This window comes from Sorex araneus, chromosome 2, assembly GCF_027595985.1.
Source record: "Sorex araneus isolate mSorAra2 chromosome 2, mSorAra2.pri, whole genome shotgun sequence".
Taxonomy (NCBI): Eukaryota; Metazoa; Chordata; class Mammalia; order Eulipotyphla; family Soricidae; genus Sorex; species Sorex araneus.
In genome coordinates this window covers 53,100,512-53,123,767 of record NC_073303.1, presented here as the reverse complement: position 1 = coordinate 53,123,767, position 23,256 = coordinate 53,100,512, and the positions used below count along the sequence as shown (strand labels likewise).

Sequence of the window (23,256 nt, the reverse complement as noted above, 5' to 3'; positions counted from 1 at the left end):
CCGCTCTGCTTGATCCAACACCCATCTTCTCCTGTTCTTGGGCATTTTCAGTGTGATCTTTGCATTCATATGGGGACTTCACACTGTCGGGCCCCAAATCTCTGTCCTTTCCACTGGAACTGAACTCTACCTGCTTTTCTGATCCTCCAGCCTATGTACTGATAGCAGCTGGGGATGACAGCTCTAGTTGTCCAGTTTCTCTAATGAACGTCTGTCTGTCCTCTTACTGTTACTGGGTAACACTAATATAAAAATTCTGCCTAATGTTAATGACTTTCAAACAATACTACTTCCACTCAGATCCACATCCTAGATATGCTTTTGGGTAAAAGTGTCAAGTCGGGATTATTCTATACATATGTGATAAACAATACCAAGATATGGACATTGAAAATGGATTGAAAGGTGGTCAGAAGTTACAGACTTCTAGTATAAAAAATAAGAAATGCACAAAATGATTATAACTAGCCATCTGAAGGATATAGAAGAAAGTGGTGAAGAGTAAGTCTTGTTTCAGGAGATATGTTACAGCGGGCAGGATGCTTGGCAACCTGGCAGCCCTGATGGTCCTCTGAGCCCAGCAAGGAATTATCACTGAGCACGAGGCAGGAGTTAGCCCTGAGCATCATCAGGTGTGTCCCGAAAAACAAAATTTTAAATGAGTTAGGTCGCTTTTAAAAACAGATTGACTTTTGTTGTAGTGTTTAAACTATTCTGTGGACTTTCCATAACTCAAGTCTACCCTTCTCTTCTTCCTCCTCCTCCTCCTCCTCCTCCTCCTCTTCCTCTTCCTTATCTGCATCCTCCTTCTCCTACTTCCCCTCCTTCCCCTCCCTCCTTGTCATTAACATTGTCATCCCCCTCCAGCTCCTCTTCTACTGATCATCTATCCTTCCTCCTTCTGATCTTTCATCCTCCTCCTCCTCCTCCGCTTACTCTTCTCCTTGCCCTTTCTCTACTACTCCCCCTCCCCCACCATCCACCTCGACACTTCTCTCCTGCACCTGAATATTGCATCATCTCCTGTGGTCTTGTCCTTTAGAGAAACTCTCCTGAGTTTTGATCCTCTAAGGGACATATTTTGTATTTGAATCCAGGGGAAACCCAAGCAGTCTCACGCTGGAGGTCAGCATGTCCTAGAACTGTGTGAGGTTCCCTCTCCAGCCTCTTGTGGTCTCCACATTCCAAGTCCAGATGTTCTCTGAGGCCACCAGACCTGTAGCCTCAAACTTTTTGCTTCTGCTGGGGTGGGAGGAGGGGAGCTGTTGGTCATACCCAGCAGTGCTCAGGGATGACTTCTGGCTGTGTGTTCAGGCATCTCTTCTGGCGTGATTCAGGGGGATATAGGCAGGGCGGGGGATAAACAGTGACGCCCACATGTAAGGCAGGTGCCTTTACCAACTGTCTCTTTCTTCCCTTCAGATCAGTGGGAAGAGCACGGGGCCAGGGGTCGCCAAGGAGAGTTACAGCTGGAGCCTGTGGCTGAAATTCCTGCTCCGAGAGCTCCTCAGTGAGAGTCTTCAGAGCAGGTGCTCTGACCGTGGATCTTGCCGAGAGAGTGGTGAATGCGGCGTGAGGGGGCGGTTCTCTGGGGGCTGCTCTTGCAGTCCGTGTGGTGGGACTCTCTCTCCACTGGGAGGCGAGGCCACACTGCCGGTCAGCTTGCAGAAATGGAAGCGTTCATCTCTCTAGTCGGTCTACTTTGGTCGAGTTGTCATTCATTTCAATTTTCAAGGCGGGGCAGTTGGTTCTCCAAATGCAAGTTCCCAAGGCGGTAGTGCTCCTTGGCCCTGCTGGCCAGGGCTCCCCAGGCTCCTCCATTAGTGCTCTGGGGAGTCCAGCATGGCGCCCACCTACGGGATCCTGAATCAAACCCAGATGGTTTGGTGCCTGAATCAGACCTGGATCAGGCATTGCTGAGTTGCCCTCTGTCCCATCCCGAGGACATACTTCACCCTGAGAGGTCCCTCCTTGGGAACTCCAGCCAGATTCACATGAAGTATAACCCTTGCTCTTCTACTTGGTCTCAGTGGGCCAATAATACCGAAGGTGAAAGCAGATTGATTGACACTGGACAGTGTGTTTGATGGGGTGTGTGGGGGTGCTGAGGGGTGCACTTTGGAGCTTACTTGTAATAACTGCATTTCTCCTGTTCCCTTCTCCCTGCTTTACATGTGACGGAATTTCAGGGGAGCAGCATCAGCCCTTCTCTCTGTCCCGTTGCTCCCAACCCACCCCATGTGCCTTTTCAGAGCCACGAAGCCCTTCCTGTGCTGCGCTGCCTCTTTCTCTCTGGGAACTATGGCCTTTTCACAGAGCCTGGGAGCTTAGGTCCTTGCAAGTTCATTTGTTTCAGTAGTTCATGAGCAAGCTTAGAGTTGTGCTCCGTTTCCTCGGTAGCTCACGTCCACCTTGTGGCCAGTCTCCCCTGTGTAGCAGCGTGGTCATGCTCAGTTGAGCGTCAGTGCCCCAGCCACCTCCCACAGTGGGTCGCTGATGGGCGTTCCGTTGGATTCTACGTCTGAGTGCCGTGAAGAACACAGGATTGGAGGAGCGAGAGCAGCCGCGGGGAAGCAGAGCACACCTTCCTCTCAAACGGACGGATAGGCTGAGTGCACCGGTGTAGCTCTTAACACGTGTCATGCTTCAGTGTGCGGAGGCCTTTCCTGACGCATGCCCAGGCAGTGCTCAGGGCTTCCTGTGGGGCTGTGACCCGAACCCTTCATGATAACCACGTACTTCAACAGTTGAGTTTTTTTTTTTTCTTTTTGGGTCACACCCAGCGATGCTCAGGGGTTACTCTTGGCTTTGCACTCAGGAATTACTCCTGGTGGTGCTTGGGGGACCATATGGGATGCCAGGGATCGAACCCGGGTCGGCCGCATGCAAGGCAAATGCCCTACCCGCTGTGCTGTCGCTCCGGCCCCAACAGTTGAACTTTTTGCAAAACCCATAAACAACTCCTAATTCAAGAGAAAGGAAAGATTGTGCCTGGTGAAAGTGGAGAAGAGGAAGTGGAGGAATCAGCAGCTCTCAGGCCTTGACGTGAATAGGGCTTTAATAGAATCTGATTAAAGTAGAGCATATCGAGACCTACGTGTCTGTGTCCATGGACAGACGGCAACATGCTCTCCGAATGTCCCAAGGGGCCATCAGGAAATGTCTAGCAGGAAGAAGGTGGCAGTGTTCCAGGGCTCCGGGTCTGCGGCTGCCCTCCTGCCTGGCAGGGGTCTGGGCTCCAGCAGGCAGGAGAGGGCATAGCTGAGGGGCAGAGGGACAGACAGGCCTCGTGAGGCAGAGTCCTGTCACAGCCCCGTGTCTGCCCAGGGCTGGCATCTGGCTTCAGCTGTTCCCGCACAGTGAGCCACACGTGTGACCCGAGTGGGGCCCAGCAAGAGCCCAGGCTGGCCCTGCCCCGGCCGTGCCTGCGCCCACCTCTCCTCCCCGCTCAGCCTCTCCATGGTCCGGAATGACTCCATGAAAGAGTCCACGGGCTCCAGGTCATACGCGTCCGAGTCTCCCTGCAGCAGCACAATTTCATTGAGAATGTGGTTTTCCTGGGAGGAGAGGGGAGGAGGACACACAGCCTGGGTCCTTCTGAGCAGGGACCAGGTGAGGGCGCTGTTGTCAGGGGAACTGTGAGATGGGGAAGGCGCTGAGATGGAGACGGTCCCTTCTGACCAGGACGCTGTCCGGCTTAGTTTTCTGGCCCTTGCTTTGGGGAGAGGAGGTTCAAGAGGCGGCCTTGCTTGGTGGGGCTCGGGGAGCACTGTGGTGCTCGGGGCCGGAACAGAGGCAGCCACGTGCGGGGCAAGCACCTCTGCCCCAGAGTCTGAATGCCAGAAGCCTCCCCGCACCCAGCAGCACAGTGCTTACCCTTATCTCCCGCTGCTCCAGGACAATATCACCCTGGAAGGGACAGGAGGAGCATGAGGAAGAGCCCTGAGGCCACCAGCCCCCCTTCCTGCAGCTCTAGCCCAGGGGCCCGGTGGGGGCACTGACTGAGAGCAGGAGAACCCCCAGCCCAGCCTGAGCCCAGAGAGGGCAGCTGCAGCTGTTTCTCGGGGCCAGCACAGCCCCGTCCGTCTGGGTCACTGAGGGGCGCTCTGTGCAGCCTTGTGCTTGCCCGCCTTCCCTCTGCGCGTCCTGAGTCAGCACCGCAGCCGGTCCAGCCCCGCTGCAGTGCCCCCAGCTTGGTGTGGCTCTCTGCTCAGGCCGCCCACAGGTGGCTCTGCCTCTGCCCGGTGCTGGGCCTTGGAGCTGGGGCGCTGTGTCCCCAGTCTCCAGGCGGGATCTGCTGCCCGCCCAGGCCCGCTCACCTGCAGATAATCCTCCATGTAGTGCAGCCTCAGTAGCTCCGCGAGCGCCTTGCCCAGGAAGGGCACTGCTCCCTGGGAACACGGGGCAGAGCTAGAGACGCGCTCAAGGCCTGAGTGCTCCCTGCTCTGGCCTGTCCCACTCTCGAGGTGGATGGAATGGCTGTCCCTCAGGGCAGGGTCACTCTCTGCTCCCATTCTGCTGCTCCCAGCCGCTCCTCGTGCTGGGGTCTGCGAGTGGGACATTCCCGTCCCCGAGCCTTCCTGTGGCCCCTTGTGCGGCTCATCCCATCGTGCCAGCACTGAGGCCCGGAAGGTCTGTGGAGCCCCGCTGAGCCTGGACTCCCTCCCGGAGCGGGTCACGAACCTTCTTACATTTCCTCTCTAAGGTATAGGGCTTCTTTAGCAGCGACACCATCCAGCCTTGTGTCTCCTGCGGGGGACGATGGCATGGACTCAGCTGCCTTAGCCTCCGTCCCTTTGGCTCCTGCCCCCTCCCAGGGCAAGTCACACAGGCTCTGCCAACACCCCAGCCGCCTCTGCCCCAGCAGCCAGCACCCACGGGCCTCTGAGGAAGCAGAGTGTGGCCCCGGGCATGGGCCCCTGGCTGAGACCCAGTGGGAAGGGAAGGGTCTGTCTGCAGCACCCTTGCCCTTCTCTCTGCACCCGGCCGCCTCTGTACCTCGAAGAAGAGTATCCTGCTGTGTTTGTAATCCGTTCTGCAGAGTTCTTGGAACTTCCGCAGCCTGTTCCTGGGGAGAGGGCACAGCACAGAGCAAGGTGAGAGTCCTGGAGGGCGGGCGGAGAGGCAGCTGCTGGCGGGGCAGGGCCGGGGGCCTCAGTGCTGATGGGCCCCTGGGCAGGGGAGGAGCTGTCTTTGGGAAGGAAGCACTGAGACGCTGTCCCCATCCAGGGCCTGCCTTGTGGCTCTCCTGAGGGGTCCCAGCCAGCTGAACGGCCCGTGACAGACACGGGTGACAGCCCTCGGGGCCTGTCTCTGTGGAGAGCGGCCTCCCCACCTGCACACGTGGTTCCAGGTCTTGTGCAGCCTCTGCAGGGTGCTGCTCCGCAGGGCACAGAGGATGGCGTGGAGAGCAGAGAAGCTGCGCAGATGATGGCACCCCTGGGTGCGAGAGGAGGAGCTGGCAGCGGGCTCGGAGACCGTGGGCTGGAGCGTCCATGCCCGGGGTCCCAGAGCGCCTGCGAGCTGGACAGCGACCGTGGCCCCCAGTCCCGCAGGTAGGGAGGAGGGTTCCTGCTCCCGCGGAGGCCCCGGGCAGCCAGTGAGTGTCCAGGGCCGGCAGCACTCAGGGGCGGTGTGGCCTGAGCCTTGGTCTCCCACCCCGTGTGAAGGGGCACGGAGGGCCCCCTCGGCAGGCTGCTTGGGCCCTGCGGTACCTTGGCCACCTGAATCCAGTGCTCCACGCGCCGAGCCCTGTCCCGGGCGCTCATGGTCTGGACTCCCAGGCACGAGGTGATGACGCAGCTGACGATGTTGTTGAACTGGGTGACGGTGGCCTGGACCGTGGGGGCCGTGTGCTCACCGCGCCCCTTCTCTCTCCGCCGGGCCCACACGGCGCCCAGGCACTGCTGGGGAACCACCTTCTTGAATAGCTCCTGGAGGGAAGGGAGAACGTCGGCCTGCAGGCACCACCCGGGAGTGTGGGGCACAAGGGGTGCAGGGCGGGGCTGCAGTTCCAGCATCTGCCGCTGGGCTCTGAGCCTTGAGCACTGCACTCTCGAGTTGTGGCCAGCGGCACCTGGGCCCCTGAGCTCTGTGCTCAGCCTGGCGCTCGGAGCCATGTGGACGGAGCTGGGCCACCCCAACAGCAAGGCCTCCTTGCTGTCTCCCTGCAGTGACCTCCAGCCAGTGCCTTGTGCAGGGGACACTGCCTTGTGCTGGGCGCGGAGTGGGCACCGCAAGTCTCTGCCCTCTCTCGCGGAGAAGACTCGTGTGACCCGTGTGTCTCAGTCCGTCCCCAGGAGCCCAGGAGCCCAGCGCTGTGCTCACCAGGTCCATCCAGGTGAGCTGCTCGGCCATCATGCGCGGGGGAAAGGCCAGCACGTCCCACGCAGTCCCCCGGGGCTGGCTCTGCCCGGCCGCGCTCTGCGAGCAGGAAGCTTCCGCAGATGGGCCTGGCGCAGGCTCTCCCTCGGGCACGGCCCGCTCGTCCCCAGCGGAGGTGGCTCCAGGGGCCCAGCAGGCCGTCAGAGGCTGCAGCCCCTGGGGGGTAGGAGGCGGGGAGGGACACTCGGCTGGGCCCGAGGTGGCCTCCGGCTGCGGCTCTGCATCCAGCACCGGTGCCGTCCTCAGCCCGGGAGCCGGTGCTGGAACCGGAGAGAGAACAGATGCTCGCAGTCGCACAGACAAGGCCAGAACCCGGGCCCTCGGGAGGCCCACCCTGCCACTCCCCTGCACCCTCCTCACCTCCTGGCTCCGGCCCCACATGCCGCAGTGGGTGGCAGCCGGGGGGCAGACAGCTGGAGGCCCCGCCCAGGGTGGCTTGGTCGCTGGGCTCCTGCAGCAGGAGCGGGAGCGGGCGCGGGCTGAGCAGGGGCGCAGGGCCCGGGAGGCCAAGAGGGGCAGAGCGCGCTGGGGAGAGCCGTGGGGGAGCAGCCTCAGAGGCCTGCCGCGGTTTCTTCCCAGGCGGGATCGCCCCGGGCCGTCCCGGACGCTCACCCGTGAGACACTCTGGGCAGGAGCTCTGGCGGGGTGAGAGCAGGAGGGAGCCCCGGCCCCCCGCGGGTGGGGCGGCTCAGCTCCAGGAGGCTGGGAGCAGGGTGCGCAGGGGGTCTCTAGGGCTCCTACCTGATGGCCTGCCCAGCGCTGGCCTCGGCTGCACAGGGACTCGAGCTACTGCCAACCTGTGGGAAAGAAGAGCGTCAGCCCGGGGGACCGGGCACCTGCAAGAGGACCTTGGGCTGAACTCTGGCCCGCAGTCCCACTACTTGGGAATTTGGGGCATGGGGGATGGCGCCCCATGGCACAGAAGGAAGGACAGCGCGGTTCCCGGGGCAGTGACCAATGTGGGCCGCTCTTTGGGCATTTCCTTCTTTAGGTCAGGGCCGGGCTGGAGCGATAGCACAGCGGGGAGGGCATTTGCCTTTCATGCGGCCAGCTGGGGTTCGATTCCTTTGCCCCTCTCGGAGAGCCTGGCAAGCTCCCCGTGCGTATTCGATATGCCAAAAACAGTAACAGCAAATCTCACAATGGAGACGTTACTGGTGCCCGCTCGAGCAAATCGATGCGCAATGGGATGACAGTGACAGTTCAGGCCTGGCCTTTTAACACCCCCAGATGAGTAGTCTTTGCTTCAGGTATTGTCCTGTGGGTGCTGGAATCATCCACAGTGGAGATGTGAAAGCAAGAAGAGTTTTGGATTTCAGTTGTCTCCCCGCTCTCACCTGGGGAGAGCTGAAAACTGCCCTCACCAAGACTCTGGGACATTTTCCCCCAAAGGGCTCAGCTGTGCAGTGCTCCTGTCTTGAAGGGCAGAGTGTGATGCCTCCAGCCTGCCACGGCCTTTCCTGTGCCCTGTCTGGGAGTTGTCCCGGCTGGGAGGCCCTGCGAGCCCTCAGATACCGTAGGTCAGTGTGAGCCGGTCATGGCTTGGGCGACGGCTCCTCTCCGCAGAGAGGGAGACGGACTGTAGGGTACTGTAGATGTGTGTTAGGATTGAAGTGTCTGTGGACTGCGGCAGGTGCTCGAGCAAGAGATAGAGTCTGTAGGAAGAATCATCTTCTGACAGCCTGCGTGGGTAAGCGCTTTGGGCTCCACAAGTTAGTCCTGGAGGGCAAAGAATGTTCCTGTACCAAGATCTGAGGTTGTAGGTGCTGTGAGGTCAGTGGAACCTACGACCAACCACCTGGAAATCGTTCCTCTGAGAAAAGCACATCTCCGGCTGCTGAGACCCTTACCTGGACTCTCGAGCTGTGTGGAGACTCATTGTAAAGAAACATGTGGAGTAGCCTCATGCCCTCCCTCTGTCTGTACAGCCCCGAGTTTCCTGTCCTGACCTCTGTGGGCCAGGAAATACCTCAAGGACCCGGGAGCTGATGCTCTTTAGGGATTAAGGTTGGTAGCAGAACCAGCAGCAGCAGAAGCTCGTGAGATGGGAGACACATGGGGAGGGAACATGAGCACCAGCATGCTCCTGCGTTCCTGGAACCACGGGGCCATTTCTCCTCCTCACATGGCTGTCGCCAAGTTGGGAATGTGCCGTCTTGCTTGTGTTGCTGGGACAGTGCCTAGGAGACTGTGGCTGTCAGCCCGTGTCTGTGCCTCGCCGTGGCCTGCTCCTGGGTGTGGAGCCCGTGTGTTCCCTTCCTTACCTCAGGCTGGGCCTGCACTGGATTGGCGGGCTGGGTCACCCGCGTCTGGTCCTGGGCATCCGAGAAGTGGAAACCTTGGATGTGCTCCTCAGAGATCTGCTGAGTGGAGCTCTGCAGCACACAGCCATCCCCCAACAGGGAGGGTCAACACGTGCCCCTCGGGGACCCAGCCGTGTCCCTGCTGAGGGTCCCTGGGCGTCTCTAAGTTCCCTCTTCAGAGAGCAGAGCTTCTGGGTCAGGGTTGGCCCACGGCTGAGTGAGCTTGAACCCAGTCCTGACTCTTCCCCTTCCTGCCACTGGGTCCCTGGTCATCACCGTGACATACACAGCTGGCTTCCAGCACCCACTGACCTGCTGCTTCCAGAGTTGGGGGACCCTAATAAACTGCCCACACCATTTCATCAACTGTCTTAGTCGGCCTCTCTTCCCACCCCATTTTCTCTCAGACACAAACACACTCACACGTGCACACAGAGAGGCCTTCCCAGCCCAGAGCTACTGTCTGGAGGACTCCGTAGGTATGTGGCATCACAAGTATGTGCCGGCCACTGTTGGTCTGCCCTGGCCTGTGCTGCTTTACCTCTGAGTATCTCTGAGCAGAAGACTCGGGCCTTGGCCTTGTCGGAGGCCCAGAGCCTCTCAAAGGTGCAAACAACTCAGAACAGTTGTCAGTTGACTGTTTGTAGTCCGTTGAGTGAATAGAATGTTGGTCCCTTTTCCTAAGGTTGGAGTCCGTGACCAAGGAAGTGAGGTCACGGCTCCGTTGGCTCATTTCCTGCCTCTGTTAGCCCTACCCTAATAACTTAATCATTTGCAGACTTTATGCTCTCCTCCTTGGCAACTGCTTAACTGTAGCAAATCTTTCCTGGAAATACAACTATGTCAATGATTTGAAGAAATAGGATTAAATTGAATCTTTTTCTGATTACTGGTTGCCTCAAAAAAATAATGTAACTGGGGCTGGAGTGATAGCACAGCGGGTAGGGCGTTTGCCTTGCACATGGCCGACCCGGGTTCGAATCCCAGCATCCCATATGGTCCCCCGAGCACCGCCAGGAGTAATTCCTGAGTGCATGAGCCAGGAGTGACCCCTGTGCATCGCCGGGTGTGACCCAAAAAGCAAATAAATAAATAAATAAATAAATAAATAAATAATGTAACTGTGTATCTTCCTCACATATTCCTTTAGTCTCGAACATACTCACTCTGAACTCAGTTTCCAGACTACTCACAAAATTCTAAAAATACTTGTTGAAAATCTATTTCAAATTAAGGAGGTAATTTTATTCTGTATCTCATTTTTAAAAGCAACAGGGTGTTTTAATTTTTTTTTATTACAGGAAACTTAAATGCAGCGTCTTATACATCAAAAGCTTGTAATGTAGCACTGAGCCTATTTCTTTCCTCTTTTTCTTGTTTCCTTTTTCCTTTTTTTTTTAAAGTGACTGTGAGATACACAGTTCCAATGTTTTTCATTATTTAGTTCAGTCATATAGTGTTCCAGCAGTGCTCCATCTCCTCGGCCTGTGCATCTCTGCTAGCATTGTCCCCGGCTTTCCTGTCCCCCGCACATCCAGCCTGCTTCTATTGCATACACCTTTCTCTCTCTCTCTCTCTTTCTCTCTCTCTCTGTACCTCTTTCCTTTTTTACTTTTAATCGTTAATGTTTGCGGTAATAGTACTGAAATGGTGTCATGCATATCCCTTCGCCTCCTTTCAGCACTTTGTTCTTGTCTAGAGTGATCATTTCCCAGCATCATTGTCCTTGTGGTCCCTTCTCTGTCCTGATGGCACCTTTCTCACAACCCCTTGTGGCAGTTCTACCACAGGCCACTTCTTGGTATTTTTACCATACTATGTTTTTGATATCTCCACAATGAGTGTTTACATTCTATGTCTATTTCTCTCCCTCTGACTCATACTTAGATTCTCCACTTCCATCCATTTATAAGCAAATTTTATGGCTTCATTTGTCCTAAGGGCCATGTAGTATCTTCTAGTGTAGATATACCATCATTTCCTTTTCCACTAACCATTTCTCTGGTATTTTTTTCAATTAAAAGATTTTATTTTTTTGTTCTCTGTTTTTTAGGTTATTTTCAGATTCTGACTATTGTGAATTCTGCTGCAGTGGAGATGAGTGCAGATGCCGATTCTGTATTGTATATTTGGAGCCCTAGGTTATATTCTAAGGAGCAGTAATGCTGTGTCCTATGGAAGCTCAATTTCTATTTTTTTAAAAGTATATCTATGTTGTTTTCAAAAAGGCTGAACCAGTTGGCATTTCCACCAATAGTGAAAGATTGTTCCTTGTTCTCACCAGCACTGGTTGTTCATTTTCTTTTAGATGTGTGCCAGTCTCTGTGGTGTGAGATGATATCTCATTGTTTAGATTTGAATCTCCCTGGATAATCAGTGATTACATTTTTAGATGTGCCTTTTGGCCAGTTGTATTATTTTTCGAAGATGTTTCTGTTCATCTCTTCTCCCCATTTTTGACGGGCTTGCATGTTTTTTCCTTGTACAGTTCTACCAGTGCCTTGCATGTCTTTGATGTGTGTGTGTGTGTGTGTGTGTGTGTGTGTGTGTGTGTTTGTGAAGTAGAGTAAGTGCATTGGGTCCTCACTGAATCTTGAGACCTGTCCAGTGAAGAGCAGTGTTCCTATGTTCTACCTATCCAAATGTCCTTCCTCATTGCATCTATCTGGTTCTTAGTCATCTTGGGATGACATAATAAATACAAAACACTTGAATTTTCACAGTTCTGAGTACTGTGGATGCCCAGGATTAGGGTTCCAGTATGTTCATCTTTGGTGATAGCCTCTGTCCCAACATACAAAGAACCACCTTCTCACTGTACTTTCAAGTGGCAGAGACAGCTCTCTGGTGTGTCTTGTTTCATAAAGGCAGCAGCTCTATTTGATGGTGCTGCTGTTTTGACCTCATTAACCTTAACCACTTTTGAAAGTCCTCATCTCCTCTAAAGTTAGATGATGGATTAGGATTTAATAGATGGACTTTAGGGGTAGTATGGGAATACAGTTCAGTTCATGGAAACTAGCCTGTTATCTTACATAAAATGACATCATGTGTTCATTGCTGTCACAGCGCAATATCAACTAGAATAATTTCTGGGGATATAAAACATGGTAATTCAGACAATGACATGTTTGAATTTATACCTTAGTGCAGTCTTTTAAGAAATTTAGAGCTGAAGTTTTATTCACCTCTTAATGTACTTCTTTGTATTATTTCTCTTCCCTGAGGAAATTGTAAAAGTTGGTTGTCCAAATGACAAGCCCGTGAAGGATATGGAATCAGAGTCAAGGGAGCGTGGAGTTGGAGATCAAAGAGCTTCCAATTATTAGCTTCCCCGGGCACTTCGTCCTTGAAAGTTTTTAGCTCTAATACTCACTCAGGTTCCAATTCTCAGCTTTTTATAGGATAAGAAAACTCATGTTTTCTTAAAGTAATGAGATGAATATTTAACATGAAATTATTGAGGAACCCTTCTGTCTGTGCAGAGGCCTACCTTTATTGACTTGGGGACACTTAACGAATATCCTACTCTTTATCCTTTATGTTGTTATGCCTCAGGATGGAGCTCATGAAACATATTTATATAATCGTTATGACAAGAAGACAGAACATGATGTGTTGTTTCAGCACTAGGATTTGCTATATTGCTATGTCTTCCTGATAGTATGAATAATAGTAATGGAAAGTATGAACCAAATATGTACCAAATTTAAGGCTGCTTCATAGTTTATCTCCATTCCTACAAAATTCCTATGATAGAGATGAATTTCACTCCTATTAGATAAGAAATGCTGGGAGTAAAATGATAATTTATTTTGAAGTTTTTTTCTGCCCCTCCCCACCTTTTCTTAGGGGCAGCTATGCTCGGGGCTTGCTCCTGGCTGTTTGCTGAGGGATCAGTCATGGTGATGGTCTGGGGGTTTTATGGAGTTCAGGGGATTGAACCTGGGGATTGTGTGCAAGGCAAGCAGCTTAATCTCTGTGCTATTTCTTTGGTTCTTAGTCTTCATTTTTTAAAAAAATGAATCACCGTGACATGATTCACACACTTACAAAGTTCACAATTGAGTTTCAGTCACACCCGTCCCTTCACCAATGTACCTTTCCCACCACCAATGTCCCTAGCGTCCCTCCCCCCTTACCACCCCAGACTGCCTCAGTGGCAGAAACTTTTCTTCTCTCTTTCTCCTCCTCCCTCCCCCATCCTTTCCTTTTAGCCAATAAGGTTTTCTATATTGTTAGTGAAAGGGTGTATATAACTTTACCTCCTTTCAGCAGTCAATTTTGTCCAGAATGATCATGTACAACTATCATTGTCATAGTGGTTGCTTCTCTGTCCTAACCGTACTCCCCCACCCACATCCACCCTTGTGGCAAGTTTTTTTTTTTTACTAAGGACCATCTGTCCTTTACTTTTCATTGTCTTTGAGTATTATTCTCATATTATGTTTTCTTTTCTATCCCACAGATGAGTGTTGTCATTTTATGTCTCTTCTGTCTTTCCCTCTGACTCATTTCACTCAGCATGATAGTGTGAGAACTCCTCTTGTAATAGCTGGGAAATATGACAGAATCCCAAGTGGATTCCCCCTAAGCCCCCGGGTCTCTCTCCCATAAACATAAGGTCACAGGAGGAACTTGCACAAAGCGACCAAGATGCTGGGGGTTTCTAGCATTGTTGCCCTACTCCCAGTTCCTTTGAAACTGGAAAAACCATAGGCACAGTGGAGACCTCTTTGCATGCAGTTTACGAGCCTGACAAGAGAATTTTTAGGTGTGTATTCATAAAATGAATAAGAAGCCCGTGGCTTGTATTCCATACCTGTATTCCGTGGTCTTGGGCCACTTCCCACCCAGGACAGCCGATGCCAAGGGCGGATGAAGGAGGAGACGAGGGCCAGGCTGATTGGTGATCACTTGCCGTTTATTCCATTCTCCCAACACTCCTGTTCCAGTCTCATTATGCTCCCCATTCTAGTCTCACTCTGCCCCTCATTCCTGTCTCCTCCTGTCCCCCTTGTTAATCTTTCTGTGATCAGAATCGCCATCCTTGTCTTTCCTCTAGTCTCTCCCAACTCCCCCCAATCCTTGGCGGTAACAACCACACCCAGGTCTGGTAGCACAATCAACATATGAAAGCCCTTCCTGCAGCCAGATCAGCTCAAGGGCAAAATACCACCCAGGGTTTTTTCTCCTTTTCTTAGTCCAGTAACCATTTAAACATTCATCTTAATTCTCCATCTTAACATTAGTGATTTTGTATGAACACAGTAAGAGATACATTAAGCTTGTAGGGTGGCTTTCCTGGGGACATCTCGCTGTAGATCGCAGACTACAGTGGTCAGGCCAGATTAGTCTTTCCTAACCCTAGCAGGGTCCTAATCCAGTCCTAATCCAAATACTTTTTGGATCATGATCATGACAGAGTTTGTCCATGACCATGCTCCTAACTTATAGTTAAGTATTATGGCACTTTGGCCTGGCCCATTTCGATGCCAGGGTAGCTCACAGTTTGTTCTGGATCCATCCAGTCCCTCATTGGAATCCAGCTTTTGGGGTGCTAGGAACTAAGGGCAATTTAGGCTTAAGTCAAGAAAACAGAGGCCCAGGACTGAATATTATTTGGAGTCAATTAACTCCCAAGTTACAAAAGCATAGCATTAACTATCTTCCTGTGTCTATACAGAAAGGACATTGCTCTGAATTAACTATGCAAAGGACATAAGGGAAGAGAAAAGCAATATTTACAAGCTAACAGATTCTGATTAGGAGATAAAGGTGATTGACCTCGTTGGGAAAGCAGAGCACAAACAAAGAGGTTACAGATAAACACAGAGGAATGGGAGTATTGTGATGGGAGTAACCTAATAAATCCAAGTTCCCTGTGGCAAGGCAGAAATGACAAACCAATGTTATCCTTCATTTGGGGTTGGTTTACAGTGTGATCTGGTACTTTAACCTTACCCCTGTGTTGATATCAGTGGTGATTTTTCTTGAATAATCACTTTTTGTGTGTGTGTGTGTGAGAGAATTAAAAACTGGCACAACCAAAGTTGCCACCTTGGTCACTTACTCTCAGGGAGAATAACTGAAGGACACAAATATATCCCAATATAAGGAAAAATTAAAAATAGATAAAAAAAATTGGGAGACAACATGTTCTCTTGTGTGTGGCATAGGGAGATGAGATTCTGCAACTAGAGATTTGATGATTGTCTTAAAACTGACATTTGATTTGGGAGTGGCTGCTGGGGTCATGTTCAGTGGTGCTCAGGAGCTACTTATACTTTACGCTCAGAATTCACTTTTTGTAATGCTTGAGGGGTGGGTACATATGCAGGTATGACGAGGTACAAGGGCATACAAGGCATCTCCCTGATTTACACAACAGTTGATTGACATGCAGCAGAGCTTGTGACTGTGATGTGTGTGTGTGCTCATAAGAAGGATGGAACTGAAATTGTAGAGGACAAAGAAAAATTGAGAATGGGGGAAGTGATCTGAGTATATAGGCTGAGAGACAGGAAAATAATGTGTTTAGGAAATGTTAAGAGATAAGAGGATTTCCAAAAAGGATTTGGGCCAGGGATGAAATTAGGAGAGCCGGTATGGATGGGCTGAATCAGTTAGTTTCTAGGGAATGGTTTGACTCTCTGGGGTCATTGCCACAAAAGTGGATTATGTTTTTGTTTCTGCAGTAGCTTGGGAATGCCAAATGACATTACAATAGCAATGGTCTGGCAGAGTAGATAGTCTGAATCATGTACAGTAAGCACTAGTTTTCCACAAAACTTTTTCAAAAATTCCTCTTCAAATTGTTTGCCACTCACCCAGACCTCCGAACCCTGCAAAGCCCCTCCCCAGCCGAGGCTCCCTTGGAGCTCCTGGCCAGAAGGGGCCCTGCAAGCCTCAGGAGTGCATCAGAGGGGACTTCAGGCTCCAGCAGGCACCTAAGTGACTCCCCCAACCAACAAGTACAGCGACATGGTGATGGTCTTGGCTTCTAGGGTAGTGGCTGCTCATACAGCCGCAGTTATTTTTCCCTTTCCCAGCACTTTGGACTCAACAGCTCAGCGTCCATTACCTAATTCTAAAGAGGACATCCTGGCTATCCCAAACACATTAGGCCATAGACCATTAGCCTATTCCAATTAAAATACTCCCAAAATTCACCAAAATAACAATGAATACAAAAATCTGAATAAGCCATACATAAAAGAACAGACCCCCTGAAGCTGCAGTACTAGCCAAACATAAGGCAAAGAGGAGCACCAAAGAGGGAGTATTCTTAAAAAGGAAAGAGGAGGCCACCATAGACCAAGCCCATCTAGAATCCTTTCTTGCAGTGAGAAGAGGTCACTGATAATGAACTGGAGGGACCCACCTCCATACTACCACAGCAACATGAAGAGACTGCAGATCCCCACCACAAAGAGTGGGTGAAGAAAAGAGCCCTGAAGCCTCAACAGGGAATTCCAACAAATATAATCTCTCCATTAAAGAATTCAGAGATGAAATGTTGAGGATGTTCAAGGAGTTCAAAGAAACAGTAGAATGGACAGACAACAAGATACAGGAGGAAAGGAGAACAGAAATAAGCTACAAGCAGAAATGTCACTAATAAAAGATTCAGTAGATGAAATGAAATATTCAGTAGTTTTTTTTCATTCAACAGTAGAATGAAAACAGCTGAAGACAGAATCAGTGAGCTTGAAGATGAGCTGCAGAAAGCATACAAAAAACGAGATGTAACAGAAAAAGACCTCAAAATAGCACTCGGGCAAATAAGAGACCTAGGGGAGAAATTCAAGAGGAATAACATAAGAATCATTGGAGTATCAGAAGGACAGGGAGGCAACCCCAGTGAAGTAGCAATAGTTAAAGGTATTATCACTGAGAAGTTCCCAGAGCTGAAGAATTCAGGCATCCAGATCAAAGGAACCCAAAGTTTACCAGCTAAAAGAGACCCTAATAAAAAGATTCCAAGACATATAATCAGAATTACAGATACCACAGATAGACACACAATACTGCAAGCAGCAAGGTCAAAGAAGGAAATCACATACAAAAAGCATCCCTTAGATTTACAGCAGACTTATTAGAGGAAACCGAAGCCTGAAGACAATGGTGGGATATAGTGAAAAAACTCAATGAAATGAACGCTTCATCAAGAATACCCTATCTGGCTAAACTCTCACTCAGACTTGAAGGACCGATAGACTATTTCATGGATAAACAACAGTTCAGGAACTTCATAGACTCAAAACCAATCTTAAAAGAAGGACTAAAGGAGCTACTGTAAGACAAGAAAAAAAACCTTATCACCACAACAAATCTCCACAGAGAGATGGCACAAAACCCCATGACAGTAATCTCTCTCAATGTCAACAATCTAAATGCACCAACTAAGAGACATAGAGTGGCAAAGTGGATTAAAAAAACTGAATGCAACATTCTGCTACCTATAAGAAACACATCTGAGCAGTCAGAGCAAAAAAAGACTCAAAGGCTGGAAAACAATTCTTCAAGCAAACAACTATTTACAAAAAGCTGGGGTTGCCATACTAGTATCCGACAACATAGATTTCAGCCTGAAAAAGATTAGAAGGGACAGCGAAGGACATTTTTTAATAATCAAGGGATATGTGCAACAGGAAGAAATCACACTCTTAGACATATATGCACCCAATGAGGGGCCAGCTAAATACTTAAAACAACTGCTAATAGACATCAAGGAGGACATTGGTAGCAACACAATAGTAGTCAGAGACTTCAGCACCGCCCTGTCACCTCTTGATAGATCAACAAGACTAAAACTCAGCAAGGAAATACTGGCTTTAAAGGAAGAAAAGGAAGAGAGAGGGCTAATAGATGTATACAGGGCTTTTTATTCCCCCAAAACCAAATACACATTCTTTTCCAGTGCACATGGAATATTTTTCAAGATAGAACAGGTGCTGGGCCACAAAACATACCTCAATAGGATCAGAAAGATAGAAGTTGTATCAACTATCTTTTCAGACCACGATGCACTGAAGATAGAAGTTAATCACAGAAACGAAGAAGCAAATCAAACACCTGGAAATTAAACAACTCAATGTTGAGCAATGAGTGGGTTAGGAAGGAAATCAAGGAAGAAATCAAGATACCTGGAAACAAGTGAGAATGAAGATATGAGGTACCAGAACTTGTGAGATGTAGCTAAAATGTTGTTGAGGGGGAAAAAATTATAGCTTTGTAAGCATTTATCAGGAAGGAAGAAAGGGCCCACATCAATAACTTGACTTCACAGCTCAAGATGTGATCTTGGACTCTGGGCTCAATGGGACCCAGGAGCAGAGATTCTCTTCCTGCTTCTCCCAATCTCCGGTGACCCAGGAGTTACACCCACAAGCCACCTCCTGCTGGTGCCAGATAATCTCCTTATCGGCCACCCTCCAGAACTCACGGTTGCTTCTCCCGGAAGGGAGCATAAATTGAAGCCCCTATAACCATACCACTGGACTCTGTGTCAGGGGTGCCCCAGAAGGGGGTGGGTGAGAGCCCTTACTGCCCCAAGGAACCTAGCCCTGGCAGCTGACCTCCACTGCCCAACCGCCGCCATGCTCCAGGCTGCTTTCTACATGCTTGGGCTGAGCCTTACTCACGACCGAACATATTTCTGGGTGACACATCATCATAAAAGGAAATATATATGTATATATATATAAATTTATTTGCATATATATATATATATACACGCATACATATATGTGCCTCTCGGAGAGCCCGGCAAGCTACCAAGAGTTTCCCTGCCTGCACAGAAGAGCCTGGAAAGCTCCCCGTGGCATATTTGATATGCCAGATACAGTAACAATAACAGTCTCATTCCCCTGACCCTGATAAGAGCCTCCAATCGTTGGGAAAAATGAGTAAGGAGAGGCTGCTAAAATCTCAGGGCTGGGACAAATGGAGATGTTACTGGTGCCTGCTTGAGTAAATCGATGAACAATGGGATGACAGTGATACAGTGATACCCCTCTGATAAGGCGTTAATATCAAGGACATACAAGACATTGGTTGAACTCTATAAGAAGAAAACATCCAACCCCATCAAAATATGGGGCGATGAAATGAAGACAAATTTTCTCAAGAAATCCAAATGGCCAAAAGACACATGAAAAAATGCTCTTCATCACCAATCATCAGAGAGATGCAGATCAAAACAACAATGAGATATTATCTCAGTCCACAGAGACGGACATACATCCAAAAGAACAAAAGCAACCGGTATGAGTGTGAATGTGGGGAGAAAGGGACTTTACTTCACTGCTGGTGGGAATGCCGACTGGTTTTGCTGTTTTTGAAAAAACATGGATTTTTCTCAAAAAACTAGAAATTGAGCTCCTATTTGACCCAGCAGTACTGCTTCTGGAAATATATCCCAGAGATGCAAAATAGTACAGTAGAAATGACATCTGTGCTTGTATGTTTATTGCAGCACTGTTTACAATCGCCAGAATCTGGGAAAAAACCAGAGTGCCTGAGAACAGATGACTGGTTAAAGAAACTTTGGTACATCTATACAATGGAATACTATGCAGCTGTTAGAAAAGATGAAACCATGAAAATTGCATATAAGTGGATCAACATGGAGAATATCATGCTAAATGAAATAAGTCAGAAAGATCAGGACAGACACAGAATGACTGCACCCATTTGTGGAATATAAAGTAACATAATAGAAGAAGAACACCTAAACATAGTAGAGATAAGGGCCAGGAGGATTCCCCCATGGCTTGGAAGCCAATCTCATGTGCTAGGGGAAAAGGCAGGTGGGACGGAGAAGAGATCACTAAGTAAATGATGGTTGGAGGGATCTCTCGGGATGGTAGATGCGTGCTTAAAGTAGACTATGGACCAAATATGATGGCCTATATTAGTGCCTATATTGTGCACAGATATTAGTGCCTATATTGCAAACCATAACACCCCAAAGGAGAGAGAGAGTAAGAGGCAGGAGGTGGGAAGAGGTGGGGTGGCGGAAGGGACACTGGGCACATTGGTGGTGGACACTGGTGGAGGGATGCGTAATCAAACATTGATTGAAACGTAATCACTAAAAATTTTAAGTCTGTAACTGTATCTCACGGTGATTCATTAAAATAAAAAAAATTGCCATTCATCTGAGAAACCAGTGCATAATAATCTAATTCTAGCATCTAATTCCATTTTACACATGTACTTTCTAGTTTAGTGACCATGGAGAAAAGAAAATGGGTAATAGAGTAAAATCTAAATTATTCGGTCATAATGGTTTGTGCAGTATTTAAAAAAGTGTCCTCTGTGTTCATTTTTCACTGTTGTATAACAAATTGCCATAGATAGAATTGTCATACACTCAGTGCCATTTACCAGTGAATAGTTCTGTTGATCAGACATCTGGATATAGCCTCGCTGGGATTTGCTCAGAAGCTCTTCCACAGCTAAAATTAAGTATCACACAAGACTCTCATTTGAATTCAGTTCTTGTATAAGGTCACTCAGCTTATTGGCATAATCCATGACCATCCAGCGATGTGGCTGAGATTCTTGTTTCTTGGTTGATTGTCTCTTTGGGGGGGTCATTCTTAAATCTTAGCACCACATGCTGTCCCATGCCACGTGACTGTTTGCTACCAATAACCGTTTGCTCCTTAAGTTGAGTGGGAGAATATCTCTATGGTTTGAGATCTCTGACTTCTTTTTCTGATGTCTGGACTCAGATCTAAAACATTTATGGTATCAGGTTAGTTGTAGCACTGCACTGTAGCACTGTTGTCCCGTTGTTCACTGATTTGCTCTAGCGGGCACCAGTAATGTCTCCATTGTGAGACTTATTGTTACTGTTTTTGGCATATCAAATATGCCACAGGGAGCTTGCCAGGCTTTGCCATGCAGGCGGGATGGCATTGTTCTTGGTAGTTTGCCAGGCTCTCTGAGAGCGATGGAGCAATCCAACCCAGGTAGGCAGCATGCAAGGAAAATGCCCTACCTTTACAGTCAATAATTACCCTTTGGTTTAATCAAAACACAACTGACTAGTAATCTTATTATACCTGTAGACCCTGATTGACATGTAATTCTGCATCATAACAATGATGTCTCTTTATTCACTGATTCTGCGCACACTGAAGGGGGGAAATTGTATACATATGTAACTGTGAGAGTGTGATTCCATTCCCACTCAAGGGCCAGTCAATGAAGAGACATGTTGATTGGTTGAAAGAGAGTTTCATTAGCCACAAATCTAGGTTGGAAGATGGAAGGATTAGGAACTAATCTCTCCTATTCTTTTGAAGTTATCCTCTCAACCACTCAGTTCAGATGTATTCTGAAGAAAGAATTTATGAGAATCAAAATCAGAGCAAACCATATGTGTTATAGAAAGTGAAAGTAGAAATAGAGAGTAACAGAAAAGTGGAGTAATGGGCACTTCCTGGGCTGCCCAAGAGAGGGCATCACCACGAGTACTCTGGATTTTCGTTTTCTTCCTTCCTCCTCTGGTCCTACTAGTTCTCTTCTCTTCCTTTCTTGAAATTGGGTGGAGTTTTTCCAGAATTGTGAGGATAATTGGACCTTGTCTGCACCTGTTCAATTATTGAATGAGCTTGAGACCTGATCTAGGTGGGCTTTGGACTCCTGTGTTTCTGTTTTGGTCATCAGCTAGAACAAATTTTCTCCGAAAATAGTTTCATTCATGGGTTTGTAGGAAACTCCTCCCTGCCCCCCTCCCTTTTTACTACCACCTGCTCTTGTCTAACTAACTTCTGCCTAAAACTCACAAGAAGCACATTCTGTAGAGAAAAAGAGCCGGGAAATAGTTTTTAAAGAGTGGCTTGCAGATCAGTGGGTGCCTGAAAGATCAGTAGATTCTCTAGCTGGGTTCCTTAAGTTAAAGCTTATCTGCAGACCCAAACAAAGGTTTGTGGGTCAAAGTTAGGTGGTTGGGAAAGGACAAGATGAGGACAACTGCCTTGACCAGAATAGCTTTATGTTTTTTTAAAATTTTGAATTCAACTATCAATTTTTTTTTGGTCAGTTTCAGACATGTGTACCAGAGATGTAACGTATTTTAGTATTCTTCCATGTATAGTATCAGAAGCATCTAGAAACACTATGTTGTGATGATTAGCTCCATCAGATCTGGTAAATTCTAATTCTGACTTTTTTTCTGGCTTTGACAGCAGATCATATGCAAGAGATTATCCAAGATCTGCAAATTGGACATTATTGCTACCCCTTTCTTGGCAGAGATCTAAATAGGATGTGGATGCATCAGTTTGTGGATTCATGATTGAGTACAGGTATGTGGATTCATTTTGCAGCCATAAACCAAACTGCTTTTTTTTTCTTTTTTGGGTCACACCCAGCAGTGCTCAGGGGTTACTCCTGGCACTGCACTCAGGAATTATTCATGGCAGTCCTTGGGGGACCCTATGGGATGCTGGGAATTGAACCTGGGTTGGCTGCATACAAGGCAAATGCCTTACCCACTGTGTTATCGCTCCAGCCCCAAACCCAGACTGCTTTAATACGCTGCTTTCTACATGGGGCACTGCACAGTTATTAGTGTTGTAGCGATTGTGAACGGCTATTTAAATGGATTGATCTGGCCAATATAATCCATTCTCCTTTTATTTTGTCCAGGCCTGGAGGTACTAGGAAGGAAGAGTACAGAGGGAAAGTTCTGGAGCACCTAAGGTGAGACTAAGGCTTGGCAGCAGCCATTCAAGCTCTCAAGCTCTCTTCGTCCAGGCTGGCTTGTGCAGGGTTTGCCCGAGCTGCCCACACGGAGCTTTTCTACCCAGGTGAGAGCTGACGTCACTCGCCAGGGTGCTGGCCCAGGAGTAGAGTCAGGAGAATTCGATGGTTTCTTGGACACACCTTTGTTCCTGCTAGGGTTTCTTTCAGAGGGGTGCAGCCTTCCCCGGGTCTGTGCTGGGGCCGGATACAGGTCTTAGCCAGCCTCGGCTCCTGTGCTCACAGTGGGCCCTGGCAGCCCTGGGCTGTTGGTTTTATTACCTCCCAGGAATTCATTGGCACGGGGAGGGCTGGGCGGGGGCTCCCGGTCTGCTGGCCTGAGTGCATCACCCCTCTTGGAAGCTGCCGCCTCTCTCCTCCCCACTTAGCCTAGGTCACACGGGGACCCCATCGGCGTCCGTTTCACTTTTTTCCGATTGGACTGTGTCTATCCGTGATTCAAAAGCAATAATGATATCAGGTGTTCTGTAGAAGCTTGCTCTTGCCTTCAAGGTGGTCCTAGCGCCCTGATACCCGCTGTCGGGAGCACCCCGGCGCCCCAGCTCCTTGTCCCGGACCTTGGCGCTGCGTGCTGGTACTTGGCCGCAGGAGCGCCGTGTTCCCGGGGCCCCTGCACATGCCGTGGTCAGACCTAGCGAGGCGAGAGGGATCACAATCAGTGCTTGGAGAATAATACAGCTTTTTTCTGAATAGCCGGTCCAAGATTTCCTTAAAGCTTATCTTTGTTTACTTTTCTTCATTTGGAAGAAGAGCTCTCGTGATATAATCTCTGTGGACCCTCTTAGTT

The 23,256-nt window shown here is 49.2% G+C and overlaps 1 protein-coding gene across 1 annotated transcript; it reads right to left on the bottom strand.

The window, feature by feature from the left end:
* Positions 1-3,152: 3,152 nt before the first annotated feature.
* On the bottom strand, positions 3,153-16,077 carry LOC129401676 (ral-GDS-related protein-like). Its single transcript, XM_055124419.1, has 13 exons — positions 16,072-16,077; positions 8,649-8,759; positions 7,126-7,181; positions 6,745-6,835; positions 6,328-6,540; positions 5,715-5,933; positions 5,336-5,439; positions 4,999-5,068; positions 4,684-4,749; positions 4,320-4,391; positions 3,877-3,909; positions 3,436-3,557; positions 3,153-3,261 (listed from the first exon to the last, which is right to left on the bottom strand). The coding sequence occupies exons 1-13, from the start codon at positions 16,075-16,077 to the stop codon at positions 3,153-3,155; spliced, it is 1,272 nt and encodes a 423-aa protein (XP_054980394.1).
* Between the last annotated feature and the right edge of the window lie 7,179 nt (positions 16,078-23,256).